General features: G+C 34.9%; 1 protein-coding gene across 6 annotated transcripts in view; it reads left to right on the forward strand.

Annotated features, from left to right (window-relative positions):
- LOC132706372 (mitogen-activated protein kinase-binding protein 1) overlaps positions 1–23432 on the forward strand; it is a 147947-nt gene that overhangs the window by 52639 nt on the left and 71876 nt on the right. For 5 of the 6 annotated variants that reach the window (XM_060677665.1, XM_060677670.1, XM_060677669.1 and 2 more), the window contains one exon: positions 21995–22083. In XM_060677665.1, the coding sequence (XP_060533648.1) occupies positions 21995–22083 (89 nt within the window). Of the gene's footprint in view, positions 1–9092; positions 9432–21994; positions 22084–23432 lie in introns of those variants that run through there. The other variant, XM_060677667.1, reaches the window with a different exon arrangement.

Consider the following 23432-nt stretch of genomic DNA (forward strand, 5'->3'; position numbering starts at 1 on the left):
AATAGTTTATGCATTACCGCACAAAATGTTCCTGACATCCATGTATCTCAATTGATCTTCACGAAATAAAGTAAACGTAAATATTCGTAACTTCGCTATAAAATTCTGTGAAATCATCAAACGTTCTTTAAAATACAGCACAAAATGTTTCTGTCGTTGTCTTTTGAGATAGATCTGTATTTGGACAGGACAGATTTCCTCGAATATAAGTACAAAATCTTCAATAAATCACTGTAAATCACGCCTTCTTTGACAAGGTTGAGCATAAATTACTTTTTCGTCGTGTGAGTAAATCGCACATATCGATAAAACACTGTAAATACAGCATAATTTTTTACACTTACGTCTTGTGTGCAAATTATGCGCTTCGATAAACCACTATAAATTACTGCAAAAGTTGATAAATCGCTATAAATCATTGAAATTTTGGTGTCCAAATCATTCATCCATTAATCACTGTGAATCCTCAATGAATTGCTCAAATTTGAAGCCATAAATTACCATTGCGTCTTTTGTGCAAATCGTTGACATCGATAAACCATTATAAATCGCTCTAAATACTCGTTAAATAGCAAATCATTTTAATTTTCTGTTTAAATCGCAAAAATCGATAAACCACTCTAAATCTTTAATAAATTACCGTAAATCAGCATAATTCTATCAGGTTATAGAGTATACATTATCACTGTGCAAATCGTTGACTTCGATAACCACTATAAGTCACTGTAAATCCTCGATAAATCGTTGTAAACCATTGTAATTTTTGATTGCATCGTAATAATGGGCTATAAATCCTTAATGAATCGCCATAAATCAGAAGAATTCTTACAGGCTGTAGAGCATAAATTTCGTTTGAGTCTTGTGTGTGACCGTATTGCACACGTTTGTGATGTATTTTCTATCGGAAATGTAATAGCAATCAGCAGACTAGGTAAAGCGAGGGGATAAAGTTCAAAACGTGAACGTGCTGACCCGATTCCGGGGCGTGGCCGCATAACGTGGAAATTGCAAATATCTGCGAGAGAAACGAAAGTAACGAATACATTCGGGGTCGTTGTATGGACAACGTTTCGTCTAAATTGCTACATGCGGTGGTCTGTCGTGCGTGAAATTTTTTCGCAAAAATTAATCGATCGTTAGAAAATGTCTTGTCTAACAAATTATTGGTATTATGTGCCGACATTTATGTATTGGCAATTCGTTAGCGAGACGTGTGTTTTAGGTTTAGATTGCTTTCTTTCTAATTGTATATATTTTTGTGATTTGCCTAAATAGGTAAAAACATTGTTTGCAAATTATGTAAATATTTTGGTTAATTTAATACGTCTTTGAACTCGATGCTTTGGCTGTTATTTTTATTGCTGTTGAGAGTTTTTGATTGACTCCGTTTTCTTTTTCTAAATGCTGCTGATTAATAAAACTTCGTTATGCAGAGTGTTATGTAACTAATAAAATAATAGAAATAACGCTAAAAGTTTTGCACTTACCATTTGTACCATTTTTCTTATGACACCGTCGTCTACTTTTGAACCTTGGTTATCGAAATGGTCTTGGACACGGCTACGAAGAATGTCTCGACAGTGCCAGCAAACCATCTTCTGATGTCGTTTAACCAAAAATCAGCCGATTTAACTTTTGCCTTGAATTTGTCCCTCGATAATTAGTCGTAGAAGTTCATACGTTTCTCCATGCATGCTTCATGCTCTGTAGCGTGCTTTTGTCTCCATTTCCGCAAGCTGTTAAGCACTTCTTCGCTATTTTTGGAGCTCATACTCTAGGATCGTATTTTTTGATTTTGCTTTACCTAAATGGTTCGATGGTGCAGGTGTAATCATTTTTATAAATAAATATAAATAATGTTTCGGTTATGGATCAGAACGTCATATTCCTCTTCATCTGGCTTTTCTTTTATTTATGTTCTCATCAAAGTGACAATAATATAACCATCGACTTCATGCGAAAACAGTTAACTGAGTTCAAGAATTACAGTCCTGGTAAAACCATGAGTCTGTCGACGGACCTATTGCCTTGAATTTTTCCCTCCATAACTAGTCATACATACCTTTCTCCATGAGATATCCTATGTAGCGTGATTTTTTGCCCCCGATTGTAAGCATTAGTCCTTTCGGTTATGCTCTTAAGCACTTTTTCGTTAGTTATTTCTTGAGCTCATGTTACATTACATGGTATGGATACATTACGAATGCATTCATTTTCCTTTGCATGGATGGAGTAATTGTTCAGCTTTCGCCTTCATGTTCAAGCCAGATTTTGTAACCATTTTTATACCCTTTCTTTCTAATTACGTCATATTCCTCCTCATCTGAGAGACTGCCTTCCCTTATTGACGTTGACTACGAGTTTGTAGACGGAGCCTTCAATTTTGGATGGATTAACTGTTGAATAGTAATGCATGTTAAGACGATTAACTGCACCATTGCTTCATTTATAACGGTGCAAAAGTTTACCTCAAATTCACGGTCTTGAAGTTCTTGATGAAGAAGATTGGAGTCTATCACATAAAATAGCTACTTACGGCTACTGACCTGGGGATTATCTTGAATTTGAAGTAAAATTTCCAATTCTTTTTCCTCATTGGTAGCATTCCGGTTTACCATTTTCCGGTTTTCATATTCAATACTTCCACTAACATCAAACCATTCCATTATACACTGAAGAGATTGTCTAGTTGCTATAAGTCAATGAGGGTATTGCTATTTGCATTGGTGTTTAAGGGGGGCGCCCCCCGCGTTCGTCCAAGCACTGAGGCCACCAGATGTGCCCCGTTGTGGCCCCAGACTGCGCTAGAGAGCGTCCTATAGAGGGTCAGCAACTCCTTTAGCCCAATACCGTCCATTGAGGCACATAAACTAATACTTCACGGGTACTGACTTGAGGATTATGTTTTTCCTCATTGGTAGCAGGTTTACCATTTTCCGGTTTTCATATTCAATACTACCACTAACATCAAACATTAAACATTGAAGAGATTATCTAGTTGGTATAAGTTAATGAGGGTACTTCACCTTGTAAAGTCTCACTGCCATCAACGTATCAATCAATTCAGCTTTAGGAAAATCAATACTTTTTTTTTTAATTTACTAGCACCGCAATAAATTTTATGAATCTATGTACTCAGTGTCCGGTAAAAATTTGACAATGTAATTTTGTCGTGGCCAACTAATGCTATAGCAATAGTCTTAGTCAGAAAGAAAGGTAAATATTTGAAATGTTAAAATAAATCGACATATGACAAGTACTACTACAATTATTACTTAATAAAAGTTGGTGGTTTTTGGAAGATTTCTCAGAAAAAATAATAATATATGTATATGGTGTGCAATTTAAGAAAATCGATTCTTCAATTTTTTACCCCCTGTAGCATCTCAATCAATTTCGCTGCATTTACCTTTCAAAATAATGGGGCTATTGCATTTATTTTGCATGTGTGAAAACAAGCATTTTTTAAAAAAATTAAATACTGGATAAGATATTAGGTTCCTCTATGCATAAAAACTTGGAGAGTTTTAAAGAGAATTCAAAACAAAATTGAAAAATATGGTGTTTCATTTCAAGACATACATGTTTCATTCGTCACACGTTTTTTATTCACCGTCGTAGTTTTCGTTAGTATATCAGTATATTTGAGGTCGGAAATATGGTGAAATCGCTAAAAAAAATTTAATTATTATATTTTGGATTTTTAATTAGAGTTTAAGAACTATATCAATGTCTTGTATTTTAATTTACCAGCCGGATGGAATAGGCAGAAAAATCAGAATATTTGAAATATTAGTTATTACACGCCTTGGGTATTATTATTCATAATTAATTAAAAATATTAAAATACTTTTGAACCCGCCAGCGGAATACAAATTTTATCAGAATATTTACTTAATTAATTAATTAAATAAATACTTTCGTCTTAAATTGGATTAAAAACGCCGCAAGCGAAAATCTTATCATTTGTAGCGTTAGGAGGAGCCTTAACCTTGGTTTCGATTAGTGAAATCCATACCCCGTTTTATTACCCCGTACCATTCAGAAACAGACTCTAATTCTTCAAAAAAAAAGCCTAATTTATCCGCCTTATTAATTATTGACAGGTACGCGCGTGTAGTGGTACAGATAACTTGGGCCGTGGTTACGTTTGCCCGCCATACCGAATTTCCTAATTGGATTCCAAACCAGCAGATGTCCGTCCTACGTAATTACAATGATCTCGGGCAAGATACGTTATTGCGCGACCAACTAACACGTAGAACGGAGACGGAAAGCGAAACGAATCGACGTCAATTTTTAAATCGTTTTTCGGACAAGGTCGTTCGACGTAGTGGTTGTGTTGTATTTGCATTTTTATTTCTCGTCACTCGCTCCGCCATTGCTTTGGCCAAAATAGAAGAGATAGAAGGCGGCAAACGTGTGTCTGTAATCCATTGTTGCCAAGTTGTACTTGTCCTCTCTCTCTTTCTCTCCCACTCATGTATGGTCTGTCTCAATCTTCATCATGTTGGATTTCGACTGACCCTCCCCAATAAAACTTTAACGATTTTATTGCCTATTGTTATTAATAGATTATGTTATAATACGATATTGGACGTTTTGGGTACTTTTATTTGAAAAGAACGAAATTCAAGTTATGTCGTTAGCTTAGCATACGCAAGCAAGAGAGAGAACCACGGTATATTTTTTATGACAGGTAATCACAGAGAATACATAGAAAAACTTATTGGATTCAACACTCTCTAACAGTCTAACAAGTCTGATATCTATATCAACTATAATACACATTACCCAATAACTCATATCGATGAGTTATTGGGTAAAGCCACTAATAAAAAAATTATTCTTACTTGAGTGAAATGGCAGGGATGGGCCAGGTACATTTCTTCCTTTCTCATATATTTCTTGAGTGTTGACCATTTGTGGCAGTGGTGAATAATTGTTTTTATTGTGGGTTTCGAAAAAGTTATTTTACGAGAATATAACAATGTCCGGTCGAAATCATTTATCGCTTGAACTTTAATTAGTAGAGGACTTATGAAATAAGAAGTTTTAAAATAAACCTGTCCACTTAAAAAAACGCCAATAACGCCGCTAAGGAAAAGGGATATTATTAATTATAGGAAAATTGAAGAAAATATATTGTCTTTATCAAACTGAAATTGTTCCTACCTTGGATAAACTGAAACCAATACAAATATAACCCGTGCCGCCCTCCATAGAGTTGTTGGGATTTAAGTATCTCAAAATAGCCAAAAGGCAAGTAGTAATGGAATCATACAGATGAAGCACTTGGAGATTTAATTAACTTCAAGAAATTAAAGGATATAGATTAGGCAACAATTTACCTTGATGAAGCATGGTTTGATAAACGCGACACTGTATCCAAAGGATGATTTCACCCAAAACTTTCAGACGAAAGCACCTTCAAATAAAGGAATTATTAAGGATTCCAGCTTGGATTATCAATAGGACAAAAGTGCCGAACTTTTTGAAAATTGAAAAAAAAAAACATCTTTTCAAAAATATTCCCAATAATGCAAGCTACCACAGCCGTCTGCTACACAAAGCACCAGCCTCATAAGTTCACAAAACGCTGATTCAGGAATATTTTTTAGATAATTATCTTTATTTTGATTTCAGTTAGAAAAAATCACAACTTTTGGAAGTTCTAAATTCAAGTGCAGTGAAAAAACAGTATGTATGCGATAATTTGACTGAACAGGCTGGGCGTAGTGTTCTACGTCTTTCTCCATATCATTTGCATGTTTAACCCCATAGAGCATTTGTGGAACCAAGTAAAATCAAAGGTCAGAACAGAAAATGTTCCTCCTATTTTAAATACCATGGGTATAAATTTTATAAAAGATGTAATTAATAATATACCAATTGAGAGCTGGAAAAAATCGATAAAGCACATTAGAAAAATTGACTTTGATAGTGAATAAAAATGTTATTATGTATAGATGTTCTTAGCTACGAATTTATTGTATATATTTAATGTAAATTAAATGAAATAATCAATTTTTGTTATTATTACTAAAACCTTTGAGGGTGCGTCCCAAATGTTCTATCCTTTACTATTTGCCGGATCTCAGTTTTATTGCCGCCGGCAGGTAACTTTCATAATTGGGGGCAAAAGCCAGCACCATAAAGATTGAGCCAAACTATACACTATTGGACATAAGTATTGCAGCAAATTAAAAAAATCTTAAAATTGTAAATAATTGAAAAATTCATGGAGTTTGTGTTTTGAGCTAGATTAGTCCATGGTAGTTCACCGAAATCTTTCTTTAAGCCGAAGGGTAATAATTTGTTCAAAAGCAGTGGCGACATTTTTTATTAAGGTCGACTGAATAAATATACAAAGAATGAACAATATTTTAGGCACACTAGCAAGGATATCATTTTAAATTATTTACAACATTATCACATGTAGTTGCGTAACTTCTCTAAAACATTAGGTTGTAGATTTCTCCAAATTTCTTCCCATAAGTGTTCTATCGGGTTCTAGTCTGAGGACTGCGCCGGCAACTCTAAAATTCCAACATTGTTCTGTCTGCATGGTCTGTTCATAGATATAAGAAATTGACCAATTGCTTTTGAACGGATTATCCAAGGGCGATCATTAACATACAATGCAACAAGTTTATTATTATTAATTAAATGTAATTATTAATTAATTAATTAATTAATTTATTTATTAATTAATTTATTAATTGATTAATTGAATTGTATTTTAACGACCACCCTTGGATAATGCGTTCAAAAGCAATTGGTCACTTTCTTATATCTATGATTGGAGGTACTTTTACGATCATTGTCCTGCTGGAAAATGAATCGTAGCAGTATTTCCCATTCTACGATGGGACGCGTAACGCCAATAGTTCCAAAAGGGTGCATGTTCCAGTCATATTAGGTGCAGTTAAAATATATGAAAGTCAAACGGCACACAGGCTGAAACAACAAATTTAAAGTCGCACAAGAGAAGTGCCCTTATTTGTCGTTATAGTTTTTAAGAAATAAAATGCATGCATATCAAAACAGAGAGGTCTGTCTACTTCGACGAGAAAGCATTTTTTGCTCGAAAAATATAATTAGTTTCCTTTTTTTTCAATAATTTTAAATACTATCGCAAATTATTGCATCTGGTTTGTAAAATGAACTAAGATTTTTAATTTTTTTATTGAAACACAATATGTATTACACAAGTCTAAATTATTATTGATCGACCGTAATTATAAACCAGTGGATGAAGCAGCACATATCTTCAATGAACGACATCCAGATCCATAAAATCCATGAAATCAATGAACTATTTTTTATCTGTGAATTAGTCAAATTTTGAAAGAGTATTTGAAAATCCCTAAAATTTCTGTGATATCCGCAATTCTCTGAAATCCTTTGGTAAAATTATTTGAAAACCCGTAAAATGTCTGTGAAATCTGACAAATGTGTGATGCCAAATGTGGAATCCTATGGTTGTGTAAAATCTATGAAATATTTATTAACATTTTATATACAATGTTTTCGTTTATTATTATTAATTATGGTGGGTTTTCTGAAAATATTCCCAAACAAGGCGACTTTATTTTGTTTTTTTTTTTATTTTACTGGCACTATAAGTTAGGAACAAGATATTAAAATGCGCATTTCTGCTGCAATAATAGCGATATCCTTGGTTTTAATGTTTTCGCAAAATAGATTTTGTTTCTAGTGATCTAATGTTATGTTTGATTCCACGTTAACCAATTTTGACGAATAGCAGTTGGTAACTGCTTACGTAGTACAATGATTCACGTAACCTAAAAATTATTTTTGAAAATCCGTCAAATATGTAACATATGATTGTGTAAAATCTACTGTCAAACTGTCACCTGCTCAAAGTGTCACACATCGTTTTGAAACTTCCTTTGTATGTGTGTTTCCAATATAAGCATTCGGTCGAATGTGACTCCCATGTAATTTTCTTATTTTGAAAAGCGGTCTTATTGCATGTACTACTGGCGGTTTCTGTGACGACCGGCCTGTTAGGAAATTGATTAACAATCGTTTTAGTTAAGTTAATTGTTATTTCCTCGTTTTGGGTACGAGTTTTCCACAATTTTTATAGTCTCTTGGTTTCTTTCCGACACAGTGCTTCTAAATTTTACTCGTACCACAATACAGCTGATTGGACAGAACTCCGACTTGCGCGCATCCCCTCCCCACCTCTGCCTTTATGGTTATCAGTCCTACAATGCATATTATCGTCCTGTTTCTTAGTCTGTTTTGTATCCTCATCGCTCTCGTAATTGGATTTGATGTCTAGAAAGGTGGCTACAGCTATCTCCTTGTTATCCATTGTCTTGGAAAGCAACTTGTTTAGGTCATCCAGTGCTAGATCTTTGCTGGAAATATGCAATGTCCCTGAGGTCCACTAGTCTTTCTAGGGTTTTCAGCAAAAAACAAGTGTTATAAATGGTATATGATTTTGGGATGCGGTCCGAAATTTTGCCTACTTTTGGCAGGTATAGAACCCTTACCTGTTGCCATAAATTAGGTACAGCGCCCCACGCTAGACATCCATAATATATATTGCATAGGTGAGGCAACATAGGTTCCTGTTCTTTTTGCCATAATGTAGGGTATATTTCTTCCACACCTGGTGATTTATATGCTTGAAATTAGTTGGTTCCTCGATTAAGTTCAGGAGAGTGTGGATAGTTCCTCGGGCTCAATGAATTGAGCTTCTTCGGCTGCGCTCTAGTAGATCGCATTTGGTTAAGGGATGAATTGGAGTTTCCTCCACTTCGAAACACAGCCTGCATGTACTGTAGTTTGCATCCCCATGATGTGGACTCTCAAGTCAACTTTTATTTATTTTTTTTCTAAAATCGGTCCATTTCAAAGCAACAACGGTGCAATGCCGCTTCGCCGCTCGTCCATTTTAGACGCTTACGTGTTAAACGGTGGGCGTTCGCAACACATAAAAATATAAAAAGATCCGAGTCCATCGCGGAATGTGCATCGCCGCGGACGAATTGATCGATTAGCATAAAAAAATAACGCCAAGGCCTCGGCGAGACGCAATTTTACGTAAATTGGTTCTTTTCTTTTTTGTAGGCGTAGGAAGGCGATACTCCGAGCAAGGCGCTCTCGCACACACACTCACACTCGAGCACACACAAAGAGCGGAGAGAATGAAAACTACGCGACAGTAGTCGGTGTAACTAAATCGATCTCGAAACGATAATATAACGAGCTTAACTATATCGAGTTACCGTCCGGCTCGTTTATAAAAATATTGCGACATATATTTTTTTCAAACGCGCGCGAGTAACGGCGCGAAGTGTTACGACGGGGGTCGATAAGATTTCGCACCATCGAGGATGATGCCCAGAAATTCTTCGCCGATTATCGAGAAGGAGATAGTTTGTACCTACAAGGTAAATGTCTAATCCGAATGATACTAAGGACTAAGCAAAATTAACTATAGTCTAAGTCATCTTCACTAATTACGGATTACTAAAACAAAGCTTCATGTAACAAATTTTATTAACGAATAAACACAAAATATAAATATTTATATTGCAAATATTTCGTAGTTTCTAATATTTTTATGTATTGGAAAACTGATAAATAGGGTTTTATAAGCCCTTGCCACAGACGACATCCACAACTATTGGTACAAGCAATTCAAGGGTAAATATGAACATTTGGTGAGATGCATTACTTACCTGTTGGTCAAACCGGACCTAACTTCCCTTTTCCCGACCAATACCCCATAGGGAGCCTTAATGACCCAGATAAATACCGCCCCATTATATGTTTCCTAAACATCTACGAACTACTTATCTCTGTCGTAACAGAGAAAATTTATGACGACCTAAACACTCTTGAGCAGCAAAATGGCCTCAAGGTGTCAAAGGGCTAAAAAGAGCAGCTTATTTTAGATGCCGTTATAACTTCGCACGCGAAACGTACAAGAGCATCTCTGCACTCCGCCTGTATACGCTTAAGATTTACAGTATAGATGAGCACATAGCAGGTTTTCTTAGGTTTGCAATGTCTCACTGGAAAACTCAGGACGCCCAGTGGCTCTCAGAGAGTCGGGGAGGTCATCATTAGGTGGGGTATATTACAATCCCTGAGTCCCTTATGGTTGTGTCTATCGCTGCCCCCTCTAACGTCTTTGCTGAATGGACAAAATAAAGGCTACTCACCTCCGAATTCTGAATAAGACCTTTGGAAAATCAGCAACCCAAGTACAAAGCCTTTTGTCTTGTGTCGGTCGCACGTAGCACTGACATTAACATGAAGTTTGGACTCGATAAATGCAGGCCTAACCGAACGGAAAGAGGACGCTGGGCCACTCATGAGGGCGCGCGAACAGTACATGTGTTTGGGCTACCTGCAGGACAGGTTTATGAACCATAAAAGAGCCAAAGAACAACAGACAAAATCATATATTCAAATGCTTCGCTCCATACTACTGTCAAAACTGTCTGGCGGAAACTCAGCACGTGCCATCAACGCCTATGTAACACCGGTTTCTGCATACTGCTTCCAAGTGATCGCTTGGAGCGCAACAGAACTTAACGACCTAAACACCAAAACCACAAAGGAGTTTCGGAAGTCCGATTTTATCTCCCCGCAGGCTTGGTAGCCGCGACAGATGGAGTTGGAAATATTTCAATGATAAAACTCAGAATAACGAACTACATTGAGCGGTTTCAAGGGCAGACATAAAGGCGACACTTCTAAGACATGCAGACTCGGATTTCAATCCGCTGATGAATATAAAGCGATGGATCAGCAGTTGAACAGTGGAGAAGTAAGCATTGCAAATACTTGGCATAGAATCAGACGAGGTTGATAAAGAGGTGTATACTGCTTATCTGGATCTGGCCGTTCTATTCTCCGACACACAAGGATTTCTAATCAGAACCAAGTGATCGCCACAAAAATATATAAATGGACAATATATAAAAGGAAATATCGACGGATATTCTGTGCTGTGGAAGATCATCCTCCAAAAAGTACGCCAACTCCACATGCGAGTAGCCATACCACCAGTATGACCCACCGTCCGTCTGTGAAGATTAAAATGCCTACGTGTATTGGAACAGAAAAATAATCGCAGACCAGCGTTACCAATACAGGAAAAATCTTCATTGTTGATTTTGCAAACGTAAACAAGACTACCAAAAACCCTAAAAAGGGACCTACAGCAGCTGGGACTGGAATGGGGCCTACACATGACAATTTTCAGGAATCGGTGCTATCAGACACGTGCGTCATGGTTCGTAAGGTTATAAGTGGTTAAACAGCGCACCAACTTGTCTCTTCGGACCGTTGAATAAACGCTTCCCGTTGCCAGAAGATACTCGATAAAAGGGAATAATAATAGTAGGCGTAGTTTTTCATGGGTTTCAATATTAGAAGGAAGAGATAGTCTGGCTGGCCGGAACAGCAGGACCTTGTTCGGAACCGCAATGACGTCTTACCTGCAATCGAATCCAGGCATGGCTGGGAGAGACGCGTAATATGTAAAATTGCGAAAATCAGACAAGACATCAGGATGCTTACTCAGAGTCAGATACCAAACCCTAGCAACAAGGTTACTTGAAAGCAGGTCTTCATGAAAGCTTACAGAACTGAAGTAAAGCCTGAAAAGGTGGAGGTGCTTAAAACAAGAATTGACAGCCATGGCAAAAAAGCTGAACCGTTATCGGCAACAAAATAATCAGTTCACGTCACACCACAAAATCTTCTAGCCCAGGAAATCTGAGGATGGAGGAAACGAAAGCGACCTACCTACCATCGAATATATAGCATTCCAGTTTCTAATCGAAAAACCAAGTAGTTCTATGACGGAAAAAAGCGTATAGCAAACTTACGCACTATGATCGCCTAGACTGACAAAGTGAAGAAAATAATCTCAAAGAGTTTAATGTGGAGGGCAGCCGGACCGGACAAGGTTCAGAGAATTTCTCGCTTAAACAGTTCAATTCCGCCCATACTTACCTGCTCGAACACCCGGATGAAATTACCAACGGGGTAACTTACTGGCAACCCAAAAGGGATAGACTCTCAGAGAACCCGTCTAAACATAGACTCTTCTATATATAATATTCTGACCTTTGTAATATCTGAAAAATTGTACCCCCACCTTGAGTTGAACCACCTGTTGGATGGAAAAAAGGGATGCCGGAAAGGATTCCACGGACTCAAAGAGCAGCTCATATTGGACTCCATTGTTTTGATTGATGCTAAGCGTACAAAAGGCTCGCTTTATTCTGCCTATATCGACTACCAGAAACTAGTCTGCATTCTCGGCTTGAGTTTTATCGAATCGAGAAGCATATAACAAGGTTCCTAAGATGCGAGAAGCGGAAAAAATACAAATGAGACGGGGTGTCGTGCACTTAGCCCACTGTTGTTTTGTTTGGCCTTGAGTTCACTCACTTAATTCGTTAATGATCATGGAAAGTCCAAGCCCAGCCCACAGCCCAACCAACAAATTACACATCTATGGTACATGGACGACTTAAAGATATTTTCCAAAAGAAAGTCACACTTACACGACTTATTAAACTGTATTGGGAATGGTAAATTCAACAGCGACATGCAAATGAAGTTTGGTCTGGAAACTCCAAAGTCAAGGGTTAACATTTTTTTTCTTCTAGCTACTCGATTCACAAGTTATTTTTTTTAAATGCCAAATGCGAAGGAAAGGAGCAGAAAATCGGCTTCGAATATTGAACTGAGGTGGCTTTTACTTGATGAAAATCCATTTATCAAAATAAATAAGAACTAAAAGTTCAGATTTTCACGAAATTATATATTTTTACGTAACAATTGTTTCGACAACACATTTGATAAAGACACACGGTGTTGTCGAAACAATTGTCTTGTAAAAATATATAATTTCGTGAAAATCTGAACTTTTAGTTCTTATTTATTTTGCTTCGAATGTTTTAAAGGAACGAATGTCAATTTGGCATAACCGTACATTTTTCTGCTTTCTGTTTGCATATCTTTTAAAAAATCTATGGTACTTAATGTATGTGCTTGTCAGCCTTATATGATTGATACCCATTAACAAGAACGCTTGCAACATTTAACAAGGATAAAACGATTTTGTAGAAAGGCCGTGATGCGTTAAAGTTAACATTTTTTTGATTTTCCGTGAGACTGGCCTCGTATTTTAATTAAATGCTCCTTATAACCGCAATTTTCATTTCCTTTCATGTCGGATGTAATATAAGTAATTTGGGTTAAAATTGAAAAAAGTGAGTCGCCAAAAGGTATTTGAAATTATTTTATTGTAAAATCTGAGAATCACACTGTTTCAATGGGAAAAGGATACATGCAAGAAAATGCTTGGGGGGTTTCGTAAGAATAACGAAAATTTTATGTATCCCAAATTTTCTGCTCAAACAATTTATTAAAAAGGCAATTTACTCTAGAAACAAATTTTCATAAATAAAGTTATATACCTTATCCCAAAATGCAAACTTTTCAAAAAGCTCCCGGAGTTCAAGAAATGCAGTTTTCCACCAAAAAATTTATTTTACTATTCGAGTGTCGTACACAGTGGGTTGTCTCTGTCTCTCTAAATGCTCGACCTCCATTTCCAAACTTTGCTAAAAGTTCTAGCCCCTGAAAGCTCGATCTCTAAAAGCACCTCTCAAATGTCTAGCTTTATCTCTGAAAGGTCGTTTCAAAGTTCATCAAAAGCTTTTAGCTCTATGTGAAACCCCTTTCTTCTTCGGTCCTCGTCTCCCTCAGAAGACCAGCGATCCAACTGGCCATTATGGTAAAAAGGGTTTTGCTTTTTTCGACAGATCTTTTGCACTCGATTTTTCCTTCGGTGACAAGTCATGAGATATAGCCACGCATCCTATACACTTCAGTTCTCTCTATTTGAAGGTTGTCATAAATTCTTTTTTCTTATCCATTCGTCTGAATATCTCCTCATTCATTATTATCCTGTCTACCCAGGATATGCGCAAGATACGACCATATAAGTACATCTCGAATGCACTGGTCAAGCTCTCGCACCCATAGATCAGGGTTGGAAAGATGTAACAGCGCAGTACACGTATGCGGAGCTGCAGACTGAGGTCTCGATTTACAAAAAGATTCTTCATAAAACTAAATGCTCACCTGTCTTGTTCGATCCTTGGTAGGAGTTCTTTTTCTTGGTCGTTGGTCTCGTTAACTCCGAGCTCCGAGATATTTCAATACTTCAGAGACGAGACCTGTTCAACCAACTCCCTGTTAATTCTAAGGAATGTCTCGGTGTCACCTCAGTCTTGGTAACTTTCATGTGAAGGCCGTACTGCGTGGTATGTCGTTGAAGCCTGTATTGTTAATGGGAATACCGTTTATCTTAATTTCCTCCTTTATATCGACGAGTGCCTCTCTCACACACCCTTTTCTGACGCCTCTCCAACTCTCTATTTCGTAAGATATTGAGCCCTCTGTTCTCACTTCTGCTGTTTGGTTTCAGTATAGCTGAATGATAATGCGCAGGTCTCCCACGTCAACACTGGTATGCTTAAGAATATCGGAAAGCTTCTCGTGTGAGGCAATTTCAGCTGTAAAATTCAAAAATGATTTATTATTGTTGATGGCGCAATCGAAGGTCCTACGGCAGCTATTAAAAAAATATGGATTAATATTTTTAGAAAATGATTTGTTTTTGTTTTTTATAAATGAATAATTGCTTTCGTTTCGCTGAAAATGAATAGATGGCCAGACAAAAAATTTTTGTTTCATTCAAATAAATATGTTTTTTTTTTAATCTTACTAGTATTATTTAAGTGTTGTTTGTTTCTCAAGAATATAAAACTTGTCTGATTCCATACAATAATGCATTAATATAAACTAAATAGTTGGTGTAATAGATAAAATTTTTGTAATAAAAACTGTATAATTTGCTGGACGTAACTGCTATTATTTCTATGAAACACGTTTAGCTTACTTTTTTTTGAACCGAGAATTTCGGTTTTTTGTAGTTTCAAAATCCACAATCCATTAATCTGAATTCCATTTATAACAACGTACATTGTAATATCTTATGAAAGATGTAAAATACTAGCAAATGATTACAAATTAACTCTTTATTAATAAGCTGAAACATACATTAACTCTCAATCTCAGGGTCGTGAAAAAGAAAAGCATTAGTGAGGTAAGACAATGCCCAGGCTAGCTCACTAACAAGCAAGAAAAATTAATAAAGTAAAAAAAAAAATACTAGATAGAAGCCCAAGTTGGAAGCCGGTGAGGGGCACCTCGGTCAGCCCCGAAAGGTGGTAGGTAGGCGCCACGTGATTCAAAAAAGGTAAACTTATTATTAACCCGACGTTCCAACCTGTAAAGGAAATAAACAAATGAATCACGAACAATAATTTATTTCCTCGAGATTCCTGGGCAAGGGTAACAACAGTAAAATTGTAAATGATGCAAAAAGGTATATAGATCCCTACCTGGTGGTAGGTGTGAGTGTATCAAATCTCACCTTCAAGTTTTAGCGGTGCAAAAGAATGTATAATAATAATAATAATTTATTATTTATTAATTTATTTATTATAATTTAAGCATATATGTTCCACAAACCGTTCTTGAAGAGAACAGACCACTTCCAAGCCTCAAGCTCTCCCGAACGTTACACAGCTGTCTGTCTGTCTGGGAGCCAAGCCACAAGATGAAATGGTGGCTCAGATAACCCAGCAATGTCCGTCAGGAAAGCCGGGTACTCGATAGGGGAAACTCCACAACTAAACTGCAAGACACCAAGTCTAGCGAAGCTTTCTGGTATTCCGATGAAGGAAGTAACCACGTGAAAACGGAACAAGAAAAAGAAAACCTAAAATAAAATCGGCATAAATTGAGGAATACTGATTAAGTGGCAAAATGGTTCCAAAAACTAACTTACCTCGATTCGAGGGTTTTCTGGAAGTGTGGGGCAATGAAAATCCTTTTTCACAATCCCTCGTTGAGGAAGATTCCCATTCCAAACTCCAAATAGATCCAAAAGTATGGGAAATCACAAATTAGTGACCAGTTTACATATCCACCTCTTATTGGGGTGTACTACCGGCTCAAAAAAATAAAATAAAAATCGGTCACACAAAAGAAAACCTGCCACATTCCCAAGCTTGACTAGCGAGCGTACAAAATTCCGGATGATCAGATCACCAGTTTTATTAAAAAGGCTAAACGGGCACAAAAATGAGAGGGAAAATACCACTCTAAATACTAATTATTATCATATCATATCATAAAATAATAATACACATACAAACTTTATTTTATTTATTTATGTAAGCTTCAACTGTGTAGAGTCAAAAACTAAAATATTAAAAAGTTGATCTTAAATGATCCTAAAATATTGTAAACTTGTAAACTCATTCCATTCACATTAGAGCTTCCGACAACTCTTAGGTTAAAACAATAATTAATAGGGAGATAAAACTATCAAAAGTTCAAATTTGAAAAGAAATAGGTACCAAGTTTAACTTTCATATTCAAAAAAGATTGTTTATTGCCATGTTACTATACTTCTGCTTGTCTCATATCATACTAATGATGATGCTGGGTCAGCAGGGAGTTAATTAATTGAGTGACAAAAGGAACTACAGTAAGGATGTTTTATTAAACATGCTTATTTTTACATATTTTTAAATTAGGAAATTTAATTATAAAAATAAATAAGAACTAAAAGTTCAGATTTTCACCAAATTATATATTTTGACATGACAGTTGTTTCGATAACACCGTGTCTGTATTAAATGTAATATTTACAAATTACCTGCTACTATATATACCGAAAATGACCATAAAACCTTAATTACTGTTTGTTAGAATTTAAATTCAATAAAGGAGAGGTATTTAAATCTAATTGATCGTTAAGCAATACATTTGAATGTCTCATTTTGTTAATCTCCATTGCTTCCAATAAATTTAATTTTCTACTGTTTGTGGCTGTATGTAAAGTATCAAAATTGTCGTCAAAATGTGTTTTTCTGTGTTTAAGTGTGTAGCATAATGAGAATCCAGACTATTGTTTCTAAACGCCCTTTTATATTCGTTAATGCGTTTCTTGAAGGATCTACCTGTTTGTCCAATATAAAATTTAAGACAAGATCCGCATTTCAACCTGTAGACACCTGATTTTTGAGATTTTGAACATTTCGTTTTATTGTTTTTCAAAAATATTTGAAAAAATAGTTTGTAAATATTACATTTGATAAAGACACGGTGTTGTCGAAACAATTGTGATGTCAAAATATATAATTTCGGGAAAATCTGAACTTTTAGTTCTTATTTATTTTGATAAATGGATTTTCATCAAGTAAAAGCCACCTCAGTTCAGTTTAATTATACGTACTAGTAGCTCACCAAAGTGAATGTCTGTTTGGTTTAAATAACTTATCATTATTTGTAATCCTTAACAAATTTAATCTGGAAAAACAACAGTTTGGTCTGACAGTGTACATGTTTCTTTATAACAGACTTAATTAATTAATAATTTAGATCAAAAAGATTTTTATTAGTTGCGAACAGGTAGGGAGAGCTAATGAGGTTATATTCTAATACACAAAATTAAGGAGGGAAGTTGAATCAATTCATTTTCTTTAGACTTCTTAATATTCGTCCACATAATCCAAATAAGTTTTTACGTACTTTCTCTTAAATATATGTTCTACAAATGATTAAATGATTTCTGTTAAAACTCATTTTATTTGCTTTTAATATATGAATTTAAATCATAGAAATGATAGCTTGATGTAATAATTAATTGCCGCGTATAAAAGTTGAAAATTAAATCATACAAATTATTCCAAATATTCAAATACATACATTTTTTTGATACAAGCAATAATTGGTCTATTGAAGCAAATATTGTCCGAAGAAAATAAAATAGTTCCAAATAAATATTTATTAGGGTATGTTTTCCGATTTTTTTCAGTGTTGTTCCACCATGTTGAGCCACCAAATAATGAGTCATATTGGAGTTATATTCCAGGCTCTTGAGGGGTTTGCACGTTTAAACGATTAAGTATAAAGCCATCGTCCACATTTAATTGTAGGACATCATGCAGCATAACCTCTAGATTCTAAGTCTAAAGACCCTCGCGTAATTCTCCGAATGAAAAGTCTCTTTTTTTGTCTCTCCAAATCTCGCGCTGACTCCTCCCATTGTATTTAAATTTATTGGCAACGATCCAGGTGTTTATTTTACTCGGAACAGGTCCGCAGGTATTTTATTTCGTTGGATAATTACGCAACCGTGACACCTGCGACTTATCTCGTCCTGATTATTCGTTTTAAAAGATGATGCGCGCGCCATACAGATTCGCGATTTCAAAGTACAGTAATAAAAATTGTTTTCTTTTCGACGAAGGCTTCAGTAAACGCTGATAAGCCATGTGAACATTTCTCGGATACACTGAATAATTAATGTAGATCCAATAGCTGGTATTTATTTCCTGGTAATAATGGCAAAGAGTGAGGTCGCGTTGCTGTTAGAGTCTATTTCAAAAAGGCTTAGAGTAATAAAACCTCATTCGGTATGTAAAGTGATCGGGGCAAGTTGTAAAGTATGACACACCGTGACCGTGACTGTAATAATGCCATTAAATTTTTATTTGTGCAGGGTAGTAGTAAGGAAATTGAAACGCAAAATATATGAATACATTCTGTTTTATTGCGTACTGTATAATTGTAACTATATAAATAATAAATACATCAGAATAGTTTGAGTGTGCTATCACTACCATTCAATGTGTCTCAAATCTTTTATAATTATTTTCCGCTTCAATTGCAGGGTTATTTTTTATATTTGCGTACCTACCTAACGGAAGTCGCCGAGAAAAACTTTCATTACAACAGTTGTGTAATTTGTGCAGTATTTTCTTTTAGACTTGTAAACAAATGGCACATCGCAAAGTTGAGAAACAGTGTCGCGTCACCAAAACTACCGGTTTCAGCAACACGTCGATTCGTTGAAATAAAAGGCAGTATTTTTACACACAACCCTTTAATTCAGTAAACTCACGAAATTAGTAAAAAAACAAGTAACGTAAAAAAGTATGTACAGTAACAAAGATAGATAATTAGTGATGAGTTATAAATTCAACAAGCAAAGCCTCGAATTCGTAAAAAAGAACCCGTCGAGAAAAAATGGCTTGCGATGCCTGCCGAATCCTTAACGATCTAAAGTCCTAAAATTCAGTTTTCTAAAAAGTAAAACACATCTATTTAACTCAATACCTACTTCAAAAGCCACTTAAACCATGCCCTAAGAGGAACCCTTGTCTTCAGTCATAAATTAATAGACAAGTGTTCGCTAGGCCGACCGTTACCATCACTAAAATCATAGAATCATCATCATCATCATTGAATAGGATTGAGAAAAAACACGTGCATCTTAAACTGAAATTCCCCTTATTCTAAAAAATACCACAAAATTGTTCCCTATAAATATTTACTGGCTCTAACAAACAGTAAATGGAAGATATTTTTCTTGTTGCTCTTTGTTCCGGCAATTTAACCAAAAATTTAAACCAAAAGTGTCAGCCGAAAGAAGAGAACCGTTGTTAAAAATGAATATGACGACATTAATATTTTGAGAGCAACTATAAATTTATATCATGTAACTGTTCATAAAGTACCGTGAATTCAATTTCAATTGTTGCCGCACAATTGGAAATGTCATATTACAATATTTCAGTCCACTTTAAAATGTTATAAATATCATCTGTTCCAAGTCAGAAACAAAAAATATTTTTACTCATAAAGCCACCTTTAAGACGACAGGTATGTTTAATAGGATAAATAATTAATATTGGCTAAATGAAATGAAAATCCACACAAAATTGAACCAGTAAAAATACAGGGTCGTAGGTCGGTTCTTGTTTGGTTAGTTTTGGTTATAATAATAATAAACAAATAATCGGACTGATTTTTCTTGATGGATTTCTGACGGTCAATCGATATTTAGATTTCATTCAAAATAACATTGAAAATTATTCCAGTTCGCCAATACATCCATCTGGTTTGGAAACAATACCTAAATGACAATTCAGTGGTCGGCCAATAGGCCCGATTTAAACCCTAGTGATGTTTTCCTATGAGGCTTTTTAAAAAACCGAGTATACAATGACAGACCGCAAAATACGAGTGTTGAACCAATGAATTGAACAAGAAATATTCATGCTCAATAGGGATCATCCAGACTTTATTTTGAGTCATAATATTCGAAAATGTTTGGGAAATCCACCATGATTTGATTGATAGAAAACACACTTCACGTTATATTTTCATTTGTGTTGGTTTAATTCAGTTTTATTATCGTTTGTTGTTGTTGATATTGTTGTTCTTTGAAATTTTTATCATTTGTTAATTAATGCTTATCGAAATAAAAAGACCAAGTGCTTGAAGCTTTTCGCACTCTGAGTAACCCATTTTCCTAACTAAAGGTTTCAATTTGCTTAACGCCTGGTCAACTTGAATAAAATCTGTTTAGTAAATCAAAAATTAAAAACATCAACAATCTATATATTTTTCAAACGAGGAGAAAAGATCTTTCGTCATATCAGGAAATATGTAGGGTTTTCTATTTAAAAAAAACTTGTTACCGTTTCTCAACTTTGTGATGCGCATTTGTTTTCTTTTACAATTCTAAAAGATAATACTGCAAAAATCATGCAAATTTGGTATTAAAAGTTTTTCTCGGTACCTTCCGTAGGTGGGTACGCAAACATTAAAAATAACCCTGTACATGATTTACACATTCCCTCTGAAATCCCAGTGATAAGTTGATAATCTAAGGGGTATACTACCCGGTGCTACCATACAAGACTTATCATATGACTTGCTTCTTAAAACATCGACTAGTTATTTTTTCGTAGAAGAATCTGCAAAATAAGAGAAGAGAAGTGTTTTTTTTTGTATAAGTATCATCAAAATAAGGGTTATGCTGTGTTGCGAAAAATGTTCAAACCAATTGAATGATGTACGAAGGCACAACAAGAATTCTTTAAACTGAAGCTCAACTGGAACTCGTGGAATAGCTGCCTCGGGGCCCGGTTATCTAACAGCATCCAACTGTTTCCAACACAAACACGGCTCGATAAAGGTCTTTTGACAAGCAAAACAGCCACTTAACGCAAATGCAAAATTTTTAATGTCACACGGACGAAATTCTACCTGCGAGTGCCTGAAAAAAGTACTCACTGTGTCCTTATCCCAATGCATGCGCTTAAGGCGCGTTTTTAACGAAGACTTAAATATATCGTTAATAAATTTAATTCTAGTTTACTGATTTTTATTAATTATTTGTTTATTTATTAAAAATAATTAGGAAACAACCATAAAACTGACTATCATAAATTTAGTTCTAATAAATATATCAAAACATGAGTTAGAAATTCGCATTTTAAATAGTTATTTTGCTTATTAAAAAAAATGCGGCCAGGTTAACGAATTTAATTACTTTATTAGAACTCCGTGTATATTTGTTCATTAATTATGGACATATGAGCCCTGTAAATCTATTATCAATTTAATAGAAAAAGAGATTGACATTTAAATGTCAGTTTCTATAAAGCTAAACTCATAGGCAATAAATCGCAACGGGCACATTCCGAGTTGCGACGGAATACTGTAAGTATTTATGGGAAAAATTAATAATCCATTTTAACCAAATAAAGCTGTATCGTCGACTAACATATATTCACATGGATTATTTATAACGTCGTCGTCATACGAGCTTTTTTTGTCATTATTTTAACGTCGTAAATAACTTTTCTAACGCTTAGAAAAACTTTGGCCTGGTATTATCTGAATTGTTAATATTTATCAAAGGACTTAACGGATTTGCGGAGAATTTTTTTTTGTGTATTATGTCATTACGGTCTATTTAACGCTAATCATGGCAAATCTCAACTTTGTTGTTGTAATTTGCAAATTTAACTGTATGGTTTTTTTATAGATCAAACTAGAACGCGTACTAGGGGTGACTGTATCAAGTAATGCAGCTTTGGCTACCGACAACAACGGCATCATCGCCTATCCCGCTGGGTAAGTAATAATAGTAATGATAATAATAAAAATAAAAATAATAATGACACTAATATTATGCATAATAAATGTTCTTTTTTGACCAAAGAAATAAATGAATAAATAATTGAAAAATGGAAGAAAAAATAATTGAAGAAAAATTAGACAAACAAAGGAAGTTGAAGTTTAGCCTCTTGTGATGATTCTTACTTTTAACCCTAAGAAACTTTTTTTTACTTGTTTTTATTTTTGGTTATTTAGGTTCAATATACATAATTAGACTGTTTTTTTTTAAACTAATTTCCAGCTGAATTAAGAAAAAAACAAACAACTCCTAAACAATAGTTTGAGTATTGGTTTCGGAGACACACATGTTTATTACAAGTATATTAGAAACTTTGTGTTGTATCTCGTGAACTAAAGACTTTAAGACAAAAAGTTATAAAGCGTTTTTAGAGTCGCACTTTTTAAGAATCACCCTCTAGCTCAGAAACGCTTTGATATATCATGATGCGGTTCCTTAGTCTTCGACTTCTCTCGAATCGAGCACGTAACATGCATATTAGCGAATTTGGACCACCCTGTACATTCGTACAAGCAAAATGTGTCTAGGTGTATAGAAAATAATGGCTACTTAAAGTGTCGAACTTATTTAAGAATCTGCAACACCTTGTTGCTTGTCAAGTTTTTAATAAATATCTCTATCTTTACCAATAAAAAAGTTATGAAGCGTTTTTAGAATCGCACATTTTAAGCTCACACGCGCTTTGATATATCATGATGCGGTTCTTTAGTGTTCGACTTCTCTCGAATCGAGCACGTAATATGCATATTAGCGAATTTGGAGCACCCTGTACATTCGTACATGCGAAATGTATCTAGGTGTCTAAATACATGTTTTCAATGTTTTTATTATAGGAAATAATGGCTACTTAAAATAGTGTCTAACACGAACTTATTTAAGAACCTGCAACAACTTGTTGCTTGTTTGAGTTTGATATTATTACGACGTTTTTCAACTCTTAATAATTTTCTTGCTGTTTATCTAGATTGCGAATTCCTAGTTGTCAGATATTTGAACTCTCCCCTTCTGTGTAAATCTTTCAATTGGTTGAACCAACAAACAAAAATGACATTATTTTTCAACTCGAGTTTAAACTATTCACATTAATAGTATGCATAGATAATGGATACAATTTAAATTTGGATTGTGAAATTCTGTGAAAAGCATTTTGAAAGAAATGTTCTATGATTGATGTATTCGAAGGTTCGTTTTAGGGTATGTATTCGCTTTAAAAGTAGTTTTTTACGATGCATATGATTAAAACTAACTTATTTATTAGCAGTATAGTAAATTTATTTGACGTAGT

Source organism: Cylas formicarius, unplaced genomic scaffold (assembly GCF_029955315.1).
Source record: "Cylas formicarius isolate icCylForm1 unplaced genomic scaffold, icCylForm1.1 PGA_scaffold_8__14_contigs__length_24414737, whole genome shotgun sequence".
In the NCBI taxonomy this organism is placed as follows: Eukaryota; Metazoa; Arthropoda; class Insecta; order Coleoptera; family Brentidae; genus Cylas; species Cylas formicarius.